This window comes from Hyalella azteca, unplaced genomic scaffold, assembly GCF_000764305.2.
Source record: "Hyalella azteca isolate HAZT.00-mixed unplaced genomic scaffold, Hazt_2.0.2 contig6498, whole genome shotgun sequence".
Taxonomy (NCBI): domain Eukaryota; kingdom Metazoa; phylum Arthropoda; class Malacostraca; order Amphipoda; family Hyalellidae; genus Hyalella; species Hyalella azteca.
In genome coordinates this window covers 1-19,040 of record NW_025936659.1, presented here as the reverse complement: position 1 = coordinate 19,040, position 19,040 = coordinate 1, and the positions used below count along the sequence as shown (strand labels likewise).

General features: G+C 38.0%; 3 protein-coding genes across 3 annotated transcripts in view; 1 reads left to right on the top strand and 2 right to left on the bottom strand.

The window, feature by feature from the left end:
• LOC108675885 (exportin-6) overlaps positions 1 to 4,364 on the top strand; it is a 41,142-nt gene extending 36,778 nt beyond the window's left edge. Inside the window, exons 24-25 of the mRNA XM_047880871.1 lie at positions 4,023 to 4,163; positions 4,317 to 4,364. Of these exons, the coding sequence (XP_047736827.1) occupies positions 4,023 to 4,163; positions 4,317 to 4,364 (189 nt within the window). The remainder of the gene's footprint in view (positions 1 to 4,022; positions 4,164 to 4,316) is intronic.
• Positions 4,365 to 4,439: 75 nt separating this feature from the next.
• Positions 4,440 to 5,824, bottom strand: LOC125178017 (protein SAND-like). Its single transcript, XM_047880870.1, has 2 exons — positions 5,560 to 5,824; positions 4,440 to 4,641 (listed from the first exon to the last, which is right to left on the bottom strand). The coding sequence occupies exons 1-2, from the start codon at positions 5,739 to 5,741 to the stop codon at positions 4,440 to 4,442; spliced, it is 384 nt and encodes a 127-aa protein (XP_047736826.1). The 5' UTR covers positions 5,742 to 5,824.
• LOC108675883 (vacuolar fusion protein MON1 homolog A-like) lies at positions 5,813 to 12,736 on the bottom strand (the record flags this gene model as incomplete). Its single annotated transcript, XM_047880866.1, has 6 exons — positions 5,813 to 5,824; positions 8,856 to 9,036; positions 10,113 to 10,282; positions 11,029 to 11,149; positions 11,830 to 12,005; positions 12,544 to 12,736. Coding segments are annotated over 6 exons (853 nt in total), but the record flags the coding sequence as incomplete, so codon positions are not given.
• Between the last annotated feature and the right edge of the window lie 6,304 nt (positions 12,737 to 19,040).

The window sequence follows — 19,040 nt, the reverse complement described above, 5'->3', positions numbered from 1 at the left end:
TCTTGCCGTTTTAGAACGTTAGAGCGGGCTCCCTTTTCCTCCGTTTTCATCATATTCTGGTTTGTTTGTTTCTTCAATCACTTTCTTTACAAGCAACATTTTGTAAAAAAACGCGTCACATTTTGATGAAGAAAACGAGTTTGTTGCACTACAGATTCAATGCAGGGTATTCATGCCTACTTATTCACGATAAGCAAACGTCACGTCTTGTTTATGTTACGTTCTTTGACGAACGACGCGTCTTTCGCCTATGTTGGCACTGCTTTGAGCTAAGTTTTTTCTATACATAGAATTTTGTTACTACATTCAGGAAATAAACGCCAATATACAACATTTTGTCGTTACATTTAAGTCTTGATATATATGGTACATGTAGTGACATTTCGCATTCCTGGTTATTTTTTTAACAGTTTGTAGCACTTGCGAGATGCGCGCGACGTGGTATTTACAACATCATTCTTGTTGAACTTGATCATTACTTGACTGAGGGAACAGTGTTCAGGGATATGCGTGCTGTAAAGCTAATGGTGTTAGATGTGTAGTGATCCGCCTGGTGTATAATTGAACGTATTCGTATGTGTATTGGTTCGCATGGTGTATATGTGATCGTGTTCATTTGTGCAACGATTTGCAGGGTGAATATTTGATCGTGTTCAGATGTGCAGTGGTCCAGCTGTTGTATATTGATCATGTTAAGATTTATGTAGTGTCTATTTAATCGAGTTTACATGTGCAGTGATCCAGCTGGTGTATATTTGATCGGGTTTGTATATGTAGTGATTTGGCTGGTGTATGTTTGATCGTGTTAGTATGTGTAGTGATCTGCCTAGTTTATATTTGATCGTTTTCAGATTTGGCTGGTATATATTCAATCGTGTTTACATGTGTAGTGATTTGCCTGTTGTACATTAATCGGATTCAGATCTGCAGTGATCCAACTGTTGTACAGATCGGGTTAGTATATGTAATGATTTGACTGGTGTATATTTGACCGTGTTTTTATTTTTAGTGATCTGACTGGTGTAAATATAATTGTGTTTACACATGTAGTGATGTGATTGGTGTATATTTGATTGTGATCAGGTGTGTAGTAATTTGATTGAAGTACATTCGATCGTGTTCATATGTGTACTGATCCGCTTGGTGTACATTTAATCGTGTTTACATGGGCTGGCGGATATTTGATCGTGTTCTGATGTGAATGCTACCAGAGGTGTAGCATTCTCTTAGTTTTTGCGGCTTGTGGTGGAAGATAGCACTACAATTTGGCTGACCATTCTCGCCATATCTGGTGCTTAAAAACAGTCCATGAACGGCAGTAAATTTATTTTGAATTATTGTTTTAATATGGTACCAAGCCACGATGTCATCTCGATGCCGCCACACCTCCACGATGTTGCCGCGCCATCTAGAGTTACTGGTCTCTTTCATTCCACGAGTTGTACAAATTATGTATAATTAAATGCATTTGCTCTAGTATAAGATATCAACTAGGATAACAACAAATGTAAAAACGTACATACATTTCCATTTAATAAAACTTTGATATAAAATCCTGCAGTTTCCTCATCCAAATGTTTCCTAACTACAGGCTGTACAAATAGTATGTAAGAAAATAACAAATAATAACAGCCGCACGTAGAAAAGGAAACGTTGAAATAAACATTTTTCACTCGTGTAAGCCGGTTTTTCACTCGAGTCGTTACCGGTAAACGACTTTCACCTTCTCAATGCTTGTCATGACCGGCGACATAATGCAAATAACTACATACATTTTTGGTGCCTCATAACAACCGGTCATGAGCTGACCGTCTAAAATAATCATCACAAACTAGGTGGGTAATATTACTCGTCAAAAAATATATATGATAAAAAATTATTCATCACGTGAAAATTGATTGAATTACTTAACTTATTCGTGTAGACTCTAGGGGAAGAGAAGGGCTTTCGTCTGTGATTGAAGAGTTTAGCTTGAAAAGTTGTCAATGCATGGCTGACAGACTTACGAATTTGTTAGTATTTTTGACAGTATGGCCACTTTTCTTTGCCTGGGGGTTCCAGCCCAGGACCTGTCTAGCAGGGCCTCAGCAAAGGTCCATAGTATTAAGCCCCGCTGGCGCTTCTTTCCATCTTGGCAGATGAGAATCTGCCCTGTTCTCTTCCAGAGGCTTGCTGGCGTAAGAGATCCTCTCAGGCTCTCAATTATAGAAATGTGAAGTAGGAACCGATTGGCAGAAGTCTGGAGGTTGCCAGTGATGTTGTTGGTCACTTTCCTGGTACCCAATCTGTTTAAGAAAACTGCCTTCAATTTGTTAATAGAGAACCTTAGATTTTTCACTGTGAGAGCACAGCATTTATCCACATAGACCCCAGGGTGTTGAATGCGCGTCTGCACTTGTCCATTCGACTCTTCATGTCATCTGCTTCACTGTCTGTATAAAAGTTGCAGGGATATAAAATTCCCGGTTTGCTATTACCAGTAATTAAGAAGCAGTGATAGCATAGCGACGAAGATGAGATGGATGCGGAAAGAAGACGAGAACTGCAATAAACGACAACGATCACCCTTGTACGGGACATCTGCCGTCGCACGAGTGGGGAAACCTGTCAACAACCGAGGCACAGAGTAAGATGGTGGCGAAGATGGTTAATGGCCTGAATTGACAGAAAATTTTTAATTAGTTATGGTTCAAATGATTGATTTCAGAGGTCTGGATAAATACAATAATTTTATTAAATTATAAATAGCTCTATATTGCAGGACAAAAGAGTAAAATGATTAGATAAACCAAGTCAGTCCGTTCACCATTAGTCCTGGGTTAGAGCTAATTGTCGTCAACAAATCACCCAGTTTGTCAGTTGATTATTCAGTCGATTGACTAATATAGTGACTACTGAGGACTTATCCAAATACTATGGAAGTCAAAGTGCTACATTTGACCCAAGAACTCACCGTGCATGGAGAACTACGTATAATTCCATTGTCTTCAATTGACACAAATCAGAAAGTTGCCAAGTTTAGGATGAAGAGCCGCTGTTCTTCTTGCCGCACATACTTCAGGATTTTGTTCACGATGTCGATGGCAGACTGCTTCGTCGTCAGGGGCTCCATTATGGCGTACAGTTCAAACTCCGACGTTTCCTGGCGACAATCGATTCTATGAGTGATAAGTTAGTCTTCTAATGAGGGCTACAGGCACTTGAGATATGGAAAAATTTCAGATCAATTTTTTCTCACTATGCGATTAGTAAAACAGAAAATTTCATCAAAGAGTCTAGCTTAGAAAGGAAAATTTATAATGCTCAAGGATAAGAGACTAGTTTGTAACGAATGCGAGACACGATGTCACATCGCGGCAACGGTCCTGAATAGGAGAAATACCCAAGAATAGCTGCCCTCAGATGAGAGTTGTTTTCAGCTTTACGAGGAAGGAGATATCAGGTAAGGGAAAGCATGGTTGTATTTCAACATCGCATGTTGAATGTTGTGATTTTTCGAAACCTTCGAAAAATCCTGCATTTAATAGTTCGAGAACAAAACTGAAGTCTTGGAGTAGGGGAATTAATTTCAACGTGCAGTTAAAAATAAAATTAGGATAATTTTGGTTTGAGAAATTAGCGTGATGAGCAGTGATGAGGCTGACACTCACCCAGGCAATGGAGGCGTGGTCAGCAGCAGCAGCAGTGGTGAGGCTGACACTCACCCAGGCAATGGTGGCGTGGTCAGCAGCAGCAGCAGTGGTGAGGCTGACACTCACCCAGGCAATGGTGGCGTGGTCAGCAGCAGCAGCAGCAGTGGTGAGGCTGACACCTGTCTCTTATACACATCTAGATGTGTATAAGAGACAGGCATGTGACATGTCAGCAAGCATGTTACTTGTTAGCAAGCCTGTGACATGTTAGCAAGCCTGTGACATGTTAGCAAGCCTGTGACATGTTAGCAAGCATGTGACATGTTAGGAAGAAGCATGTGGCATGTTATCAAGCATGCAACATGCCATCTAATACGCATGTCTGAGCAGATTATCGCGTGTGTGTACCACATGGCGTCAGTGGACCTGGTCGCCTTCAACTCTCAGTTCCTGGAGAACTTCCTGCGCAACATCCACGCCCTCACTGACGACCAGCGCGCCGCCCTCAAGAGGGACTTCTCCGCTGACTCTGTGAGTCTTTCTTCAGTTTCTCATCTATCAATGTTTGTGCACATCATAGCTCCTCAATGTTTGTGCGCTTCCTATCTCTTCAATGTTTGTACGCTTCATAGCTTATCAATGTTTGTGTACTTCATAGCTCCTCAATGTTTGTGTACTTCATAGCTCCTCAATGTTTGTACGCTTGATAGCCTGTCTCTTATACACATCTAGATGTGTATAAGAGACAGATGGTACTCACACCAGCTGCAGCCTCATGGTACTCACACCAGCTGCAGCTCATGGTACTCACACCAGCTGCAGCAGAAGCTGTGTCATGCTGGCATCAGAGTCCACGACGGCTGCCAGGATGAGAGGCGAGCGCACCAGGAAGACAAACTTGTGGGTGCCTGCCTGCACGCAGTGAAGCACGTCGCCGTCATCGCTTACAATGGATACGAGCGCCTGCAGCAGCCCAAACAGAGTCACAAGACGGTCTTCAGCTCCGTACCTGAGCAGTTAAAGATTTTATTAGTCAACAATATCATAAGTAATTGCCTCCAAAACTCAATTAAATGGCCCCAAAACGTCTTCACATGTGTGTAAATTTCCTATTTAAAAAATGAGTTTGTCATGTAGAGATAATCAGAACAGAGATAGTAAAGTAAAAATAAACAGTATAAACAATTTACATTAATTGTTGTTTGGCAAGATACGGTAGCTTATCATGAATTTTGTAGAGCACACAGATTTCAGACATGTGTCTTCAATTATTCTTTGTCTTAGTCAAATCTTTCTTAAAGAATTTTTCCTTGAACATTTTATCCAGATAAGAAAGTAATATAGTCATAATTTCAGATAATTTTGTCAGAATTTGAAGTTTATTAAAAATTCTGATTTCTACTGTTGCTTAGGTGCAACAGTGATTCCTTGATGCATATTCAGATAGGACTGTTGGTCTTTTGGATGTCAATTTGATACCAAGTAAGCATGTTAGAAACTCATCAAAAAGTTCACAAATTAAATCATGTCATACAAATAAGCTGAGCTCAAGTCTTGAAATAATATTATGGAAATACAATCTGAATAATTAAACATCAGACTTCAATCATGTATTGAAGAAACTGATACACAACTCAAAATTAACCATATTTCATAAGGTTCAGGTTAAGACACCACAATAAAATGATGCAAACTATCAATGTAGGAAATAATAATCAATGCTCCAGCATGAGAATTGCTGCAGCCCTTCATGGTTGTACTCAATGATAAAAAAAATTAAAAAAAGCAAACAGAATGGACAGACAAACAATGTAGTTAAAAGAAATTAAGTGAAGCTGTAAATTTAGCAAATTAGCATTCATTTTGCTGATTATGTACAACTATGTTTATAAAATTATAAATTGGTAATATTGAATTTTCAACTCACCTGCTGTAAACTGGCTTGCCAGATTCACTGAGAATGAAAACATGTTTCTTCTTACCCAGCCAATCTAAGCTATTAAGCAAGTGTTCATTATTTTGGGCAACATCCGAACAATCCTTGAGTGATTCAAACTCTGAACTGCAACCAGATGCAGTTTCAACAGATTCAGCACATGCATCACTCATTCTATCCTATCATTTAATTTAATTCCTATATCACCTTGTGAACAATTTTAGGTATAAACATTGATAAGGACTTAGAATATTGTCTGTAATAGGAAGAGAAATGGTTGAACTACCATCTTGCCATAAGTCCTCTGACATCAAAGCTTCACTATGAATGTGATAGTATTCAAATCATCCTTTGTTATGGATGACACCTCCCACATTGTGATCTAATAAGGTTATAAATCCTTCTCTTCTCTTGAAAATTAAGCTGTACTCTGCCTTTGTACAGTCATTGTACATTGAGCAAGCCTCTTTATTTTTCCTATCAATGCTCCAAGACAAAAATATCAATGGTTAAATAAAAAATGAAAAAGTCAAACACCCAACAAGAACCATAGCAATGATGATTAAATATAGGTTTTCATTGAATTTGTTAGAGCAAATTAGGCTAATGCCTAATGAAGCTAACAATCATTAAGAAGAAGCTAATGGCTAACAAAAAACCAAGCTCAATCTTATCAATTGGAGCAGTAGGCTTCCTTAACCAAATCAATATATCTAAGTAATAATATCGACTAATAATATTGTGCACAAATTTTAAAACCTAGATTCAGCAACAATCATGGCCACTTCCACTCAGAAGGCACTATTAGTATTTAAAAGATGCTACTAGTATTCAGACAACTGCTTTTGCAAGTCACATACCGTAAAATGGGGTAACTTTGACCACTTTTTTTCAAAATGATGCCATTTTTTTACTAGATAAGTTAAACTTAAATTGAAACATGCAAAATACAGGTCTATACTCTAGCTTTACTCACCATAAATTGCTGGCTCCTGCCTCTCATAGTTTTGATGTAATTTCAAATAAAATGTATAAAAAAAATTTTTAAAGACCACGTTTTTCATGTGGACTCAAGAGTAGGAAATAATTTTTCGGCAGCTACTGATCTCTGTTTGCTTTCATTCCCTTGGTCTTTTGTATTTCAGTTAAAATATTTTACATCTAAAACGAAAAACGTGGGGCGCATATGTATTTAATTGTTTGGTGATTACTTGATATGATGAATATGATGGTTCACTGAACATTTGATAAGTGTATTGCTGATATAATTAGAAATAGTGGTTGAATTCAAAATTGAAATTAAGGCATGCCTAAATGAAGATGCGCCCCACGTTTTTTGTTTTAGATGTAAAATATTTTAACTGAAATACAAAAGACCAAGGGAATGAAAGCAAACAGAGATCAGTAGCTGCCGAAAAATTATTTTCTTTGAGTCCACATGAAAAACGTGGTCTTTAAAAATTTTTTTTATACATTTTATTTTCTACTTTTTAGTTTTTTAATTATTTTATTTTCTCATTTTTAGTCCGTTGCTACACACGAAACACGTTGTTGCGAGCCAATTTACTTGACTTGATGTTCGTATCGATGATACGAAGCGTATCATCGATATACGCAGTCTAAACACGAATATCCTCTCGAGGATGACGTGCATTAAAGGTTCCAACCCCTGCTTGTGAGTTCCTTTAGAGTTTATACGCCTGGAAACGTTCAACAAATTATTGATTATTGTATTGTTATCGGGAGCTGAGCTTCCCTAAAAGTTTCAGAGCGCTAGCTAGCGAGAAAGTTGGTGAAATATCGATTGCAAGATTTGATCATCACAGACACGAAAGCGAGCTAAGAAAAACGTAGTAAAAAAGTGATGGTCTTTGTTACCCCAGCTCTTGGGGTTTCTTTGACCTGGTGGTAAAATCAATTTTATTTTTTGGTAAAATAACTCCAAATAACTCCAGGTTGTGGTGCATTGTAGTAGAACTCTTCTAGTTACATATGCAAAAGAGAAATTTTAGGAAAGTGTCATAGTTTGCAAATGGGGGGCGCCACCCCCCAATGGGCGAAATGTGATCACCCAATGGCAGCCGTGACAGGGTAACATTGACCGGTTTGGAAATTAAGTTAAAATTACCATATATAAGACTCTGTAGAGTCTGAAACATAAAGAAAAAAACATTAATAGGTATATCAAACATAAAATATGTTATATAGGTACCTATGGTAATCTTAACTTAATTTCCAAGCCGGTCAATGTTACCCCGTCACGGCTGCCATTAGGTGGTAAAAGTTCCCCCATTGGGAAGCAGCACCCCCCATATGCAAACTATGACACTTTCCTAAAATTTGTCTTTTGCATATATAACTAGAAGAGTTCTACTACAATGCATCAAAACCTGGAGTTATTTTACCAAAAAATAAAAAAATTGGAGGGGGTACTCCGACAGGCTTTAAATAATAGCTCTTTTTCGTGGGTCACATTATCAATTTTTTAACCTATTAGATATGCAAACTTTTTAAATCTTTCTATTGTGTTACATAGCCTCAGTATTAGGCCTTCGATGGCCATTGACAAAATTTTTCTATGTCAAATTGTTTTTGAGTTTTGGGGGTTTTTGTTCAAAAAACAAAAAGTGGTCAAAGTTACCCCGCCGGTCAAAGTAACCCCATTTTACGGTAACACTTTCAAGCAGTTGACTTTGAAATTCACAGATTCCATACTTTTTCATTATTTAAAATTCGATTTTTACATTAGAAATGTTATATAAATATGAATAGCTTATTGCTTATTGATAAAACAAGTGTTAAATATCATTGCACATACCTATGTGTGTACTGTGCAGACAGATATCTGGTGAGATTACATAGCTTTTCTCATGTAGTGCATGCAGTACTAGTAATTTATGTACTGTATTATATGGCTGTACAGCCCCACATATGATCATCTATTCTAGGCATAATGGCATGTATATATAGAGAGCTTCACTCCATAAAATATCCACTTCAATTTTGGTTACCAAATGCCAAATACTTACTAATTAATTAGTATTATGAATATTACTAGGCCTTCTTACTTTCGCTGTAGTAAATAATTCCATGATCCACATTATTGAATAGGGTAAATGCGGTATATTCCGACATCATGGGTAATTCCGTCACCTCTCTAGTTTTTCCTTTATATTAAGCTTTGTTTTAGTTCCATGCGTTCGTTGATGGTTGAAATGGTGACGTATCACCCAGGCAATGGTGGCGTGGTCAGCAGCAGCAGCAGCAGTGGTGAGGCTGACACTCACCCAGGCAATGGTGGCGTGGTCAGCAGCAGCAGTGATAAGGCTGACACTCACCCAGGCAATGGTGGCGTGGTCAGCAGCTGAGCAGTAAAGCATTTTGAGCGGGCGCTCCTGACATCGCACGCGTTGCTGCAGTCGCTCGTACAGACGCACCGGCAGTGCACGCGTCTCCTCGGTGTGGTAACTACAAAACATGCCGAAATTAATGTGAAGATAATCATAAGTAAATGACTGTGAAGATTATTTGAAGAAATTAAATAAATAAAGAAATTAAATAAATAAATAATTAAATAAATACACACAAACAAACTACAGTACAGCGATGATATAGCTCAAGTAAATGTCACATTCAACTCCTGTAATTCGGAAGTTAATTCTTAACGTCCAAAAATTTAATTAGGTCAGATAAAAAACGAACGTGGGACAACAATTTGCTGGAGTAATACTGCTGAAAGTTGATATGCAGAAGAGGAAAAAAGAGAAATTCAACTTTATCTTCATAAAGATGATTTTCGATCAATATTGCATACGTATTTCCTAATCTCACACATAAACAATATTCGAAGTATGCAGTTAAAAACTTCATCAAATTTGTAATCTGAAAATGCACAAAAAAAATTTATTCATGAGCAAAACTCCTAGTTATTACTCCCCAATATTTGGTGAGCCTTCAGAGGAGGTCTAACCGTCTTCCACATTTCCACTAATGTTTTCTTTTCCACACTCAAAATGCTCTGATCCAAAATAAAAACGCACCTGAACAGTGAACACCGTCTAATTTTGTGGTTAACACATTAACCGCATCAATGCCTCAGTATTAATTACTACATAATTGGACACAAGATCTGCATTTAATGCGGTGACTGTAGCGATATCTTGGTCTGGTAGTCATGCATGCATTAATAGAACTATTTTTTTAGTCAGAACAGACAGAGGGGCAGTAATGGGTATAGTATAATACTATGCCAGGGCCCCGTTCTACATTAATAAACTAAATGTCAAGGCAGAAACTGACGGGGGGCAGTAAATGGGCGCAGTATACTGTGCCAGGGCCCTGTTCTACATAGGTAGACTCAAATATCAAGACAGAAACTGACGGGGGGCAGTAGATGGGCGCTGTATACTGTGCCATGGCCCTGTTCTACATTAATAAATTAAATGTCAAGGCAGAAACTGACTGGGGGCAGTAAATGGGCGCAGTATACTGTGCCAGGGCCCTGTTCTACATAGGTAGACTCAAATGTCAAGGCAGAAACTGACGGGGGACAGTAGATGGGCGCAGTATACTGTGCCAGGGCTCTGTTCTTGTAGACGAAGTGACGCAGTTCAGGGCAGCCCACTGTTGACACGGGGTAGCCTCCTGACACTGTAGCTGCCCCTCCGCTGCCCCGACACACCAGCTTGTCCAGCACGTGTTGCCGTCGCAGCTTCTGCAACACATGTGAAATTAGCATTAGAAATTGTGTTACATTATTTACCCTTTACTGCCGTGTTATGATGTACCTACCTTTGAGATGGGAACATCATTGCAAAATACAGAACAAAAATGACCAGTACTAACTGTAGTGTGCACTGTGCATAAGCACAGAACGACAGCTAAAAGTTTCACATAAGGACCAGAGTTATTTACAGAAGTACGAGTTACCTTGAACGTTTTTCAGAGATTACCAGGCACGTATAGAATAAAGAGATTTGAATCGCAGCTAAAACTCTAGCACCTTTTTCGGCATTCAGTTTTTCAAGCTAATAAAATAAACAATAGAAGATAAAAATTATGATTTTTACAGCAAAAACAGAGAACACGTTTCTGAAGATCTCGTTAGATTGAAATGCATTCAAGTTAAATTACACAGAATTGCAGCTAAGTACGTACAAACAACTATACCTGTTTATTACCCAACTAAATCACTGCAAAAATATTCAACACACGTGCAAGTATTGGTTAAAGTGCACGTAGCTGCTATTTCTAATCGATGATTGGTAGGTTAAACCCGAAAAGCCATTAAAGATTGGATCACAGAGTTACAAACTCGAATCTATTTTGATGGGATGGCCGCTGCACTGTACAAAATATCCTAAAACGTTTAGACAGTCGGACCTGACCTCCATGATATCCCATTCATTTGTAGTCTTCGAAATATACAAACAAGTTAATCGTGTTGAGGTCGGCTCTTACCTCCGTAATCTTCTGCTTGGCCTGTGAAAGCGTGTAGAAATGCTCCTTGTCGACGGTGAGCAGCAGCAGGCACGCGTCGCACACCTCCGACAAGTACGACACGTGTCCGTACAGGTAACCGCTGCACACAGTTTTTTGTCATCACAAAATGCTGTCATGTTAAACAGAATTTAGTGATTTGAGGTAAAATAACGTCTAATGATGCCTATTCAAATGGGGCTTAATGATGTCATGACTAGTAGAATTTAATGCAGTCATGTCAAATAGAATTTAGTGATGCCTTGTCAAATAGGGTTTAATGAAACCAAGTCAAGAAGACTTCAATGATACCTTTTAAAATATGGTTTAACAATGTTAAATCAAATGCAAATTTAACAATGCCAAATGCCAAATCACATTATCAGTCTCCTTTACTCTCATAAAACTGTAATCAAAGATAACTCGCAAAGCTTGACTTGAAAGACTTGTTACAGTTTTCACACTGTCTTCAGCTATTGTACACTAAGGTTCAAAGTTTTCTAATGCCGACCATAGCTATGCTTCCCACGCGAAGAACATAGAAGCAATTTCAAATGAAGAGCTTGACTAACTCGGGATTAATTACAAAAATATCATTGAAAGTATTTAAAAGAGAGAGCTAGACTAACTCGGGATCATTTATATGGTAGACCATTCAAAGATCTTTTTAAAGCAAGCTTGACTAACTCCGGATCATTTAGAAAAAATATCACTTAGAAGTTAAAGCTGGACTACTCGGGATCATTTAAATGCAAGCTCATTTAAAAGTAGGTATTTACTAACTCAGGATCGAACTGGGGCAGGCAGATGGGCATCCAGTTTTCAGAGGCCCTGAGGCTGTCGGAGGCGTGGACGAGGTTACAGAGAAGGTGGAGGTCTGCAGGGTGCAGCACCACAGTCTTCAGCCTCACCACACTCACCACCTGCAGTCCCGTCACCACCACCGCAAACACAAGATTCTGCGCCATATTTGAAAAGGCAATCAAATCTTTGTCAACATATTCGTACATAAAGGCATGGTAACAAAAGTAACCGTCAGCAGACAATGGGTTAACCTTTTCTCTGAGGGTACATCGTTCACTGTCTATGTTATTTCTACCTAACGGTATCGTAACCAGAGTAAGTGTCGCTATACTATAGGTTAAAAAAACTGTTGCAACCCATGCTCCAATATGTTTGTAACCATCAATCAGTTCGTTTTCTCGTTCGCAATGACGTTTCTTATTTTGAGTTGACCCAAAAAGCGAACACCACAAATTTGTTCTCGCAATATATTGTTGGTGGATGGCACTGGTGGAAAAATGTACGTATATACCTCACAAGTGGCACAATTCCTACGAGAAGAATATATTGATGCATACATACTCTGACATAGATGTGCCTCCTCTATTATACATGGTCCTAAATTCGACAAAGAATCCCTCTGACTAAAGATTCTCTAATCACCTTTATTTTGCTGCAGGCCTGTATCAGCGCTTGAGTTATCTCATTCCTGACGGCCTGTGGCAGAGGCAGGGTGTGGTAGGCGCCAAGCAACAGGCCAGGTTCTGTGTCCTGCAGGTGCAGCAGGCTGGTGATGAGCCTGTCGGTGCCCCCCAGCAGGTCGCGCAGGTCACAGTTGCGTCGTCGGCTATAGTGGCGCTGCAGGGCAGCCCGCGTGCTCACCGACTCCACGACGCTGTTCACGTAACTGTACGAGTTTAGGGTAAAGTTAAGATGATCAAGTCACATAGGGCATAGAAATATCAAAATGAAATTGCTTTTTCAACATGTTTGGTGCACAGGTCAGTGAATTGAAATAAAAATATTTTTTCATCTTTCTTGCGAGTTGGAATATGGGACATGACTGTAGTGTAAAACAGGTGCGACACTGCAGGGTTCCACCAGGGTTCAGGCGTGACAAGGTGGAGGAATTTAGGAGATGATAAGTGAAACAAAACACCAGAATAATGAAATAAATACATAGTACTTTATCACATGTTTTGTGGGTCTCATTTATTTGTCAGCCCATGAGGAATTGCTAGATTTTGTACTTTGCCCGAACGGCCAAGCAATGAGAAGCAACTTGCGTTAAAGTATTGTGTCTATAGAGCGCTGTTTTTAAATTAGGAGTGCTTCATGGGGTGGACTGGACGGTGATTGTGGAGAAATACTGAATGGTGAATGTGGGAATATAAAGAAAAGTGATTGTAGGGATATACTGAATGGTGATTGAAGGGATATGTTCAATGGTAATTGTGGAGATATACCTACTACTGAATGGTGATCATGGGAAACACTACAGCTATTATTGGTTACACTATAGAACGTTTGTGCGAAAACCTGCAAATTTAGAAACACAAGGAAAAGGTATGCTGCATAATGCAAAATGTTGGTGCTATACATACTTCCATAAAATTTTGAACAAAAAAGAAAAACATTATAAATCCAAATGACATAAGCAACTTCATCCGAACTGTAATATTCAGATGCTCACACCAGCTGCAGCCTCATGGTACTCACACCAGCTGCAGCCTCATTGTACTCACACCAGCTGCAGCTCATGGTACTCACACCAGCTGCAGCTCATTAATTTGAAGCGCTGACGCAATACGACTCACCACGTGTCGAATATTGCCACACACAGTGACGGAATACAGGGATTTGGTAGGTTTCCATTCTAAAGGCGTTTTAATAAATATGGCAACATTTTGTGATGTTTCATCGTTGCTGACGCGTAGTCCGGTATTTTGTAAGTCACGTCAAGCCAACAGAAGTTACCGCGTTTACCATAGCTATAAATAATTGTGACAATCCAAAATGATGTGGAATTGACAAAAACAACCAATATACCAAAATCTTCATATCAACATACTGAAGTTTAAATTATGGTTTTCCCTTTCTTATCAAATTTTTAGGTAATTTTTATGGCTAAACCTGTCTATCTGATATTTACTTGCTGGATTGGAATTTTCTTACTTAGGAGTGAAAGATCATGGCTCCAAGAAGACTAATCTTAAATACATTAGGAATGTAATGGCCTGATTGTGCACTTTCATTAAAAAGTCCTACTTTTTTCTGCAATATTGTGACTTGACTAATATAATATAATATCAGCAAGTAAAGAATCTTGCAGCTGTAATGTAATGTATTTTTGTTTGATTGATAGCCAAAGCAAAGCCATAGCCTTGGAGCAACCAAAAACTACTGCTGTTCTCTAACCCCAGCTGGCAGATCCTCATTGGGTTTGGATGGAAAACCTGTGTACAAAGATCATGAATATAAGCCTAATAAGGGAGGAGACAGTCAGTCAGTCATTTTAGCTTCTTCCATTCAGACTTGAGGCGTTAGTCACAGACAGAATAATGACCTATACGTACCATCTTTGGAAATCAGTGGATACTGAATAAAAATGGTGATATAATAGCCAGCAAAAATATGGATCAATGAATGAAATGATAATATAAAAGCTAAAGGAATGCACCAGCAACTAGCAAGGTGCCTCCAGTAGGCAGTAGTCGCAAAAAGGCAATGCAACACGCAACAGCAGAATCTTATTGATATTATCCCATATCATATTCTTTTTATATTTTGTCTTTACTTTAATTACATCTGCCACAATCTGCATACATAAATACTTCTGTGTACATTCTGGTTTGATAAAGAGATGATTATTTTCAGACGTTGTCCTGGGCTTTAGCTGCTTTCCTTTGGCATGGAAATTCTACTAGCTTACACTTACAAGTTACACACACTGACAAACCCACCAGCCAGCATTAGGCCAGTCACCAGGGCCCCAGGGGGAATGAACGATGAAAGTAACTTATAGCTGGCGGTCTCTTATCACCAGGGCCAGCAACTCACCAACTCAGTGTAATCTTTGAGCATATGTAGGTATAACGTATAAGAGCATTGAATGAGAATTGCTGCCTTTGGCTCCTGTTGTCATTTCTGCCTAATGCCCATTGCCCAAAATGTCTACCTATAACAAAAAGTGTTGATTGTGTAAAACTTGGTTTACTCATTACAGTTGACTGAGTTCAGTGAGTTGAGTACAGTGACTCATAGTGGCAATCGAGAACATATTTTTTCCTAGGGTAAACATACAATTTCTGAACGCAAATTAAGCATATGCATTGCATCACAATTTTATGAACGCCGATGGTAGACAGTCAAAATATAACTCAGTTTACAAATAAATTTACATTTTAAAAAATTAGTTTTTACATATCTCTGTCTCCAATGTTAGTAGGTTGACTAGGTTCTGCTCTGCTGAGAGGACAATGCAAGTTTGGTACTGGTAGCGCAGGCATTGACAACCACACGTGGCGCCAGTTCACATACGTCTGGCAACAACAACACTCGTTCAAAACTTCACGTTCAAAGATCAGATTTAGAAGTTGAGTTCGTTCAATGCTTTCGAAAAAGATGCTCTAGTTTGTCATAGCGGAGAGCCGAAGACGTTCATTCCTTTCTAATCCGCATCCGCTCTACTCTGGATTTGGTTTTCAGTTCAATTCCTAATTTAGAGCAAACTCTTTGTTGAGGGATTTGTTTGCAATTGACATATTGATTCGACACCGTGTATGATATTTTTAAACAAATTTACAGAACTAAGTTTCATAGCACTTTTTCCATGCATAAGTTTATAGAAACCAAAACTGAGTGATATTTACCAAATTAAAAACGAAACTATTCACTCACAATGCCCTCGTGCGAGCATGACCAGGTATTTCTGTTTCTACTTTAATTTTAATAAATGTGCTGAATGATGATTTTTTGCACTTTTTCCCGCTAAGATCTTCAAATCTGAATCGATCTTGACATAAGTAAATACGTATCTATTTATTGACAATATCCTACTGTATGCACTGGAAGACTTTTTATTGTCATGCCAGATTTTTTCATGAAACTTGGCACGTATAACTATTTAATATCCAAACCAATTATGACCTAATTAATAATGAAGATGTTTATTTACAATACGCTGTTACAAGCGTTGTAAGAATTTACTTTTAATTTTGTGTCAGCTTCATTTTCGCATGTGTATATATATATATATTGTTGAACTTTATAAGGTTGACCCACAAGGATTTCTGTCTTTCAGTTCAACTTTATTACTGTGTCACGTAGATTGAGATACGTAAACAATGATGGATTTGTTTGATTGCATTTTGGTGATTGGTTAATGCCTGTGACGTCACCGAGATCAGTGACATAACAGGCGAACAACAAACTAAATATATATACCTATTGGACACATTGACAGTATGACAACGTGTAGCAATATGCAAGGCTAAAGTTTGCTACGTGTAATGCTAATGTGTGCTATTGTGCTCTGGTAATGTACACTAACTTGCTCTGCTAATGTGAGATAACGCGCTATGCTAACGTATGTTATGGTAATGTGCCCTACCTACTAATGCATGTTATGATAATGCGCTCTGCTGATGTATGTTATAGTAATGTGCTCTGCTAACACCTGCTACAATGTCTGAGGTAAGTTAATCTAATTGACTATAGTATGCAAAGATACGCTATTCAAATGTTTAATAGGAATTTTAATTTGTCTTTTCTGAAATGATACGAATCATTTTCAATAATGATAGCAGATACGACAATGTCAGTACAGGAGCTGCATTCTTGGTATATGGTATTTGATAATTTCAACGGGATTCTCTAATATAATGGATTACCAATCCCAGCAACACCAAGCAGGGATGCATGTTGCCATAACAAAAGGTTTCTTAGACTTTATTCGAAAGCAGGAAGGGGTTTGTAATTTCTTAGAATAACCTTAATGATAGAGGTAAAAATAAAACGACAAACTTTATACGTTTATTGTAATGGAGTTAAATCTAAAATGGACACATGGGAGTGTATATATGTATATTTATCATAAAATTACTGATACTAAATCACATATTCTACAAATAATATCTACCTATAGAGGAACCTCATGTCTCAAAAATACAGTCCCAAATAATTATTGTTAAATTTTTATCAAATTATGATTCTTCTCTGCTTTTTTGTAATCATTTTATGCTCAAAATTGGTTTTCAAAGAAACTAAGGTGCTCGCTCTCACTTACGTCTCGGACATTGTCCGAGACGTCTCTCACTTACGTCTCGGACATTGTCCGAGACGTCTCTCACTTGATGTAAATATAAAAAGGCCTGAACAATTTCATAGACATTCATTTAACAATATCTTCGATATCAGTTATGAACTTTCAAGACGCCAAAGATTACAGCAACCAATCTAAATGAGCTGTGCCATGGTTTGCATATCATTAGTCTTTTGTTTCCGTAAGTTATGTATGACCATGATAGCAAATTTGACCTCAACTAAATGAGTGTCAATTTTGTAAGTAATATAGTAAGCTATTTTATAATTAACAAGCCGCTATCTAGTTTATAGTTTAGACAAAATTTATAAGGTTGTCTGTAAAAAATGTCTTGTAATCTGAAAATAATTGCTAAAATTTGAATTAACCAAAATTTGAACAAACTCGTTTACCTTATTCTAGTGACTGAATCCCAATCTAACATGTAACAGCTGGTATTCCTTGGAAGTTGGAACGAGGGTGTTGTTTACTTCTTGATCTCGTTGTGGCAACAGCAATCGGAAGCCATTGCGGTTACCATTGTGAACCTGTGATACAAAACATTAATCAAATCAAAAGTAGAACATTCAAACATAACAAACTTTGAAAATACTTAATACATGCCATATTGGGCCCAGTGTAGTAAAATAACAAAATGTGAACGTAAATTACTAATTTATGAACGCGTCTGAAAATGAGTCTGGCAAAAAATTTGTTTGCCACCATGCAGTGACTCTTGAGTTGAGGTGCCTCAGGCAGGCTCAGCGGCCTCAGCCCACAGCCTGACCGCACGGTGCACCTCAGGCACTCTCAGGGCTCAGGTGCGGTACAAAGTACAAACTACAGAGTTGCTGCTCATAGCCTCAGACAGCTCAGTCACCGACAATGCCGCCAGCGCCAGACATGCATGAAAGCTTGAAAGGCACACAATCGACCAACGTCCAACAATTCACAAAATTTTCCATTTCAATAATAAGCTTACAACACTTTCCATGCCAAGATTGTTGGATAAAAGCTAGGAAATAAAATGCCAATTTTATTTTGCACATCTCGAGACTAGTCTCGACACTCTCGAGAGAGAGCAGAGGCCAAACTCAGGGTCAGGCCATAGGCCTACTCACGCGGCATGCCTTCACCGATATTCTTTTTTTTTTTTTAGTTATTCTTATTGGAGCACTGGAAACTAGTCCATAAAGCCCCTTGCCTAAACTGGCTTTAATTGATACCTCAGTACCTAACAGTCTAACAGCTCTGAAAGTGAAAATCTGAAACAAAGAGAGAACACACACACAAAAAAAAAAAATAATAATAAAAAAAAAAACGACAAATAATAAGGATAAAATGGACAAAATTAATAAAATAAATATTAAGTTTAATTAACAGAAAACAAAGAAAATTAAAAGAAACAAATAAGTACAATAGATTAATAAAAAAATAATAATAATAAAAATGAAATAAGAAAGAAAAATGAAATAAAATATAAATACAAATTAAGAAATACAAAAAATAATAATAATAAAACATTTTTGAACAAAAGGACAATAAAATATAAAATGCAATAACGTAACATAGCGTAGATGGCGAACCCGTTGAAGAGAACAAGACATGGCAGAGCCGTGAAGCATATCTATATACACCTGCATCTTTATCTATACATCATATCATATCTATAAACACATGGGCCTCCTCAGAGTCTGAGAGGCGGCCCAACAACCAATTCAACTTGTGCATGAAAAAAAATATATATATATATATATATATAAAAATTCAACTTGCACACCAGACAAAAGGAATCAATACAGAGAAAGAAATCGAATAAAATAAAAATTTCCAGACCAGTTAGTTGCAATATCCATGCCCTGAACTGAGCCTCACATGAGTATGCACAAGTTACTGAAGGTCCAGCCTG